At 44.8% G+C, this 6056-nt stretch overlaps 1 protein-coding gene across 1 annotated transcript in view; it reads right to left on the bottom strand.

Annotated features, from left to right (window-relative positions):
* Nucleotides 1–4918: 4918 nt before the first annotated feature.
* Nucleotides 4919–6056, bottom strand: part of STXBP4 (syntaxin binding protein 4) — a 58202-nt gene continuing 57064 nt past the window's right edge. The window contains exon 22 of the mRNA XM_010131664.1: nucleotides 4919–5030. Within this exon, the coding sequence (XP_010129966.1) occupies nucleotides 4919–5030 (112 nt within the window). The remainder of the gene's footprint in view (nucleotides 5031–6056) is intronic.

Genomic DNA, 6056 nt, shown 5'->3' with positions numbered 1-6056 from the left:
ACATGAAAACAATCCCCAGGGAAAGGCAAAGCTGGTTACAGAGGGCAAAGGTTAGGCTTTACCCATTAGTATTTGATTTTTGGTACGCTATCATTGCCAGCAGTAAGGGGACAGATTTACTAAGGTATTTAGGTACCTAAACACGCCTAGCAGCATTTATAGCAGCATCTAAGTAGGTTAGGTGCCTAATTCCCATTAACTCCATCGACAGGTTTAAGCTGCTAAACATCTTTGCGAAGCTGGCCCCAGTGCCTGCGCTGGCAGGTGTCTCTGCACTGGTGTGGCTGGGCTGGTCTGCAGCAGCTGAAGCTCCAGCAGGTGCTCCTCGGAGTGGGGTGGTATGGACCACACATGAGGACCAGGAGCACAGAAGTGAACGAAGGCTCCTGAGCTGACTTAAAGTTTTGTACCGATGTAAGGCAGAGCCATACAAAAGTCATTTTGACTTTTTCAGAGCAGTATTTGCAAAAAAGGCCACTCAACTTTGGTGCCTGGTTTGGAGTAAACGTTAATGTTCCTGACTTGGGGAGTTTCTTGAGCTGAGTGTTAAGAATCCCGCAAGTCTAGATTTCACAGGCCAGGTCATAATCTTTCCTGAGTATCAGGAGAGCCTTTGCCACTAGTCAGTCCTGCACAGCCTGGCCTGTTCCTCACCTGCAAACATTTTCCTTAAAGGATTTTCCTTGCCTTAACTCACTGCCAATAGACACCCTCCTGCGTGTCAGAAAGAGCCTTAAGGAAATCAACCAAACCATTTGTTTGGGGTTCATAAAGCAGCCCATCACTAGAAGCACTTAAATAGAGAGTGAACGTTCCACGGGGTAGATCAACCCGTGTTAAACACTCTGCTTGACTGAACCTGTCTCCCAGTACTCTGGCTCGTCAGGTTTATCTTCCACAGCGAAACAGAGGTGGTGAAACCCGGCTCTCTCCAGCAGTGGGTGTCTGAGGTAACTCTAACTCCACCTTGTCTGAGGAGCAGATGAAGCCACCCAACAGATGGTGTCCATGAAGCAAACATATTCTGAAGTAAACCAGCTAGTTAAGAGGGTAAGTTACAGGAATTACTCCTATTTTATTGTATTTCTCATTTGAGTGTAAGTAATTTCTTATTCCTTAATTTACAGTGGATGCTAAAACCTCCAACTGATTTCTAGACAGGATATGATTAGCTTCTGTTCCATGAACTACCACCATGGCGAGCGTAAGTAAAGCAGGTGAGGCTCCACAGAGACCTGCTCGGGACCTGAGGCAGGCCTGATTCGCTGTTTAGCTTCATTTAAAAGTTAGGTTTTGGAAATAGTGAACAAAATGATGTTAGAGCAGGAAAAGCGGTGCTTGCTCTCTCTCTCCTTGGCCGACTGTTGGGGTTTTGCCCTATGACGTGCCTGCAACGGCTCCATGAAGTCAGCACGAGCTGATTCAGGAACACGCGTAACCCAGGAGTAGTGAGGTCCACTGTTTAATTACCTAAGAAGTACTTTCTGTCACTGCAATCCGCAGTCTGAAGCACATAGGAGACTTCCACCGCCACCAGTGTGCACCTGCCAGCACACACACCTGACTGGCATGTGAGTATTCCAGCACTGCTTGTGGACCGGCCAGCTCACAGAGGTCTCTACGCTTATATCCATCTGGCAGGGCTGGCAAAAGGGTCATCTGATTTACTAAGACCCCGAGTAGTGTTACCAGGAAGTTATTTAGCATCCGCGAAGCTGAGTATCTAATGTGCCTGTGTAGGTACTTGTGTTAAGTATTTGCTCTGATGGGCGAATGTGCCATTTTAAATTTACTGGAGTATGTGCAGAATTTGCAGGGCAGCGTGGTGCCAGCATTCAGGTAAAGATTAACACCAGTTTGTACCAGAACAGTATTTTTCACGATGTCATCGTTGCATGGAAGATAAACAGAGGCAGAGGAATCATTTATGTCCCTGTGCCATTCCCTTATAAAGTTGTGGCCTCCTTATTTTAAAAGATTTAACGTGCACTGTCATTTCTTTTCCACTTAAACTTTTTTATTCTGGAATAAAAATGAAAAGATCCTGTTTACAGTGTTGCATATTTTGACAACTGCTCTTTACAAACTCTTTTTAAGTTATCCTAGAACCATTTTCTCAATATACACCATTAATCAAAATAATTTCACAAGCTATTTCACAGAAAGGACGAGACGGGAGACTGAGAGAAATAACCCTGGAAACAAGTGTGCCAGTGTACAAAAATAGATCAGAACGTTTGGAGATCGTAGGTATGAAAATGTAGTCTCAATAGCGGAGAGCTGGAACTAGCGGATTATCTGAAGAGGTAACGCTTACCGAAGGAGAAGCTACATAAATGCGGGGATCTATTTCTAACGCCTTTAATTTCTAAGCAAATTTCTAAGCGAGAGGGAGAAAGAGTCTCCAGGTTTCTGCAATGTTCTCATCTGTGGGTGGGGACAGTAAGCGGTGCAGGCAGATCGCCAGCATTCTGTCTGTCCTCCCCCTCTCGTGCACAGCAGGCTGGCACGGCGTGCGCAGAGCCAGAGATCGCTCCCCAGCAAGGGCAAGCGGGATGTGCCGAGCTGTCCTCCTCCAGCTGATCCAACAGAAGGACGGCTTTAAATTGCTCTCTACAGTCTCTGCTCATGCAGCCTGCCTGATTCACAGGCTCTGTCCCTAAATAGCTTCTCCTATTTGAAACACCCTGCTAGCTGTCACAGAGCCACCAGCTGAATAAATCAAGACTGCGAGGGTCAAGTGGAGATTCAAACCTCTCTTGAAGAGAACTGGAAACTCTATGTGACCTAGAGAGCGTGGAAGTATGAACTGAAAGTGCCTGTCATAAATCACCCAAACGAGTGCTGAGGCTGCAGCAAATATCACAAGAAATTCAGAACGTTTTATATCCTCTACAGGTGTGAGCCTGCACCATTTTCAGAAAAGGGATTTAAATAAAACCACTTCGGCAGTGTCCAACCCTGAAAGTGAAGCACAGGCTCTGTCCCTTCGGACCGTGTTCTCTGGACACACAGGAGGCTGTGAAGCACGCGGGAGTCACTGGGGCAACATGCGGCTAAAGCATTTATGTGTCACTGCTATGAGAAGTTCTCTTAGAAGTGTAAGTTGCTGTGGGTCTGCTGAGCAAGCTCTTCTATCTAATCCACACCACCTGCGCAGATTCAGGGATAATTTGTTCTGACCTAGTTAAAAGCACAAAACAATTTTTCCTATTTGCTTATTCAGTGTATCCTGACATCTACTCCCAGCAAAGCCTCCAAAAAACTCTTTTGTGAACTGTACTTCGTTCCTCCAGAAGAACATCTGGCGATTGTCTGGCTCACAGGCCAAATGCAGGAGATTTCTGCACTGCTCTTCAAGGAAGAGACTAGACCTGGACTTTGAAAAAAGATATATTAAGTTCGATTCAAAAGATCGACAGCTACAGAGTGCCTGACCTGGCACAGCTCTGCAACGCTAAGGACAGAGCGCAGCATTGGCACCAGAACCGCGAGCAAGTCTGGTCTTTAGATCCAAACCTCAGAGTAGAAGGATTTTTAAATCAAATGCCGCATCTGCTGAAGACAGACCTCAAAAAAATGTGATTTCACAGCCTCATTCCTTTGTATCAGCTAGCAGAGGTGAGCTGGAGTGCAGAAGTGTGCCCGAACCTTTCCAGGGAGGTTCTGGAGTCCTTAAGAGCATGGCTCAGAAAAATGCAGATTGCAGCCTGTGCCTTCCTCACACTGCTACAATCCCGTTCTTGGACTGGAGGTCAGAGACAGGGTTTTCCTCTGATACATGCATCAGTGCTTCTGCAGAGTTTCAGGTCTGTCTTTCATTCATCAGTCAACGCCTACCATTATCTATCATATACACACACATATAGAAAGAGCCTCCAGAAAAACACAGCATCGAATCGTACGTTTGACAAAGCTGACATCGTACATCGTGCTGTGACTAATGAGATTTAAAATATCCTCTGCTGTTGAGGTACAGTGAAACCTGCTCACTAGCTTGCACTAGCACACCCCTCGTTTTCTTTATCCTCTTTAGATCACCACCAACGTGTACAAAATGATTTTGTTCTACTTAAAGACCAGCTTTGAGGGGGTGACTGATTTCTGCTGATCCTGGAGGTGGTTTCACAGGTTTCATTGTACTTGAAACTTCACAGCTTCCACTGAAGTATTTCATGCATGTACGTATCGGTTTAGCAGAGCAGAAAAGTAGAATAACTTTCATTTTTGCCTCATGTTGTGGACACAGAGTATGGTGTCCTCTACCAAACCTGTTTCTTTTTACTTGACAACTTATCAAAGTCTCATTTTTCTGAAGCCCAACCACCAATCTTATTAAGTATTTCTTTTAAAAGTCATCAGCTCTCCAAGACTTGTAATAACTTGCTGAATTTCGATTAGCAAAATTTATTCACAAATTTCATCCATAAAAATCAAAATGTTCCGTTGTTAAAAAAAGGCTTCTACGTTACACTCGCTAGCACTGGTTAAAAAAAGGAAACAGCTCACCTTGCATCTTTCAGTCAGCCATCAGCTGGAATCTAGCATGTGAAATTACAACCAATGGTCCCGTCTTAACTCTCATGCTGGTCACAGCTGTGACAATTTCTCTTCGGGTCAGTGGAGTTATGCCAATGGAGAAGTCATGAAAAGGCTGGATCGGGCCTAAGATACGGCTGAGCCCTGCACACCGAACTGGGACAGGTTAAGGACTGAAGGGAAACTTCTGCAGCTCCTGCATCTTTTGTAGCACCCACCAGTAAACCCACCGAAAAATGGCAGAACTTCCTCTGACTTGAAGGGCAGAAACATCATCAGAGACTATTATGTTGGACTAGAGAGTACCTAAACTAAAAAGGGTGCAGCTCCTCACTAACATACAGAATCCAGAGAAACCACTTTCTGCCAACAGACATCCTCAGCTCTTGGACCCAGGAAGCTCTCTTATTCCGTCGTCATCATCCTCGGAGCAAAGCAAGCTTAGTGCGCTTGTTACAGGATGGATCCATGATGTTGTCTGTGTCACATGGCTGAAAAGGAAACAAGAAACGCTGTTAACAACCCGAAGAGGTTTACCAATCTTCAAACAGTACCAGGTGGAGTCTGGAGTAGTAATGATTATTACAAGACTTTCAAACACAGAATACTCTTTCTTGATAACTATGAGGTTTTTACAAATAAAATGTGGAGTATTCTGGGTGCTAGAACCTGGACTCAAGGTCCCATTTCCAAACACATCAGACAATACTTTTGTAAGAGGCTCCTGGCACAGACCAGTGACGCTCCCTGTTGATTAACAGAGCTGCAGACAATTAATCCAGCACAGTGGACAGCCCAGATGACCTAAGTCTTGCAAAACTCCACAAGCTAGTGAGGTATTACCATTGCCATCACACCAGTTAAAGCCTGAGGCACAGTGGTCAAGAGGGAGTTGACCCAATGTGGAATCAAGTCACAGAAAAATGCTGTGTTAGAACATGAACTAATATTCCAGCATCACTAAGTCATTCCTCCTCTTGCAGAAAAAGGCTGACAAATATATGTAAAAAAGGACGTTCTTTACCTGTCCTCTAGACCAAATTCTTGACATGCTTCCACAGCCTTTACACGTGAAATAAAAGGGAGTCAGTTCTACTTTTTAAGGCTTAAACCCTACACTCACCATGCAGTCTAAGCTGCTGTTTGAACGGAAGGACCCGATCAAGGCTCGGCGAGGACAGATAAATGGGATAGGTTTCCTGTGTGCGGGTGAGAACACTGTACACCTGATGACGGGTAGTGTGCATGCTAGCCATACTGTGTGTGGGCAAGACTCAGCCTCTTCTCCCTTCTGGAATAATGTGTTCTTGGTAAAGGAAATAGCTGCTTTTCACTTAAAAAAACCTTGCTAATAAATTCACGGTTTTTATAGTCAAGTTACAGCAAAGATGAATTTTGTAATAAGTTCAGTAGAAGAACTAGCTGAAAATCACTGTACACATAATACACACCATAAAAGACAAACGGCTCTTCTCACCACTCCTGACACACAGTGTACCTAAAGCCCACGTCTGTGC

This window comes from Buceros rhinoceros, unplaced genomic scaffold, assembly GCF_000710305.1.
Source record: "Buceros rhinoceros silvestris isolate BGI_N320 unplaced genomic scaffold, ASM71030v1 scaffold22542, whole genome shotgun sequence".
Lineage (NCBI taxonomy): Eukaryota > Metazoa > Chordata > Aves > Bucerotiformes > Bucerotidae > Buceros > Buceros rhinoceros.
This window is presented reverse-complemented; position numbering and strand designations above follow the sequence as displayed.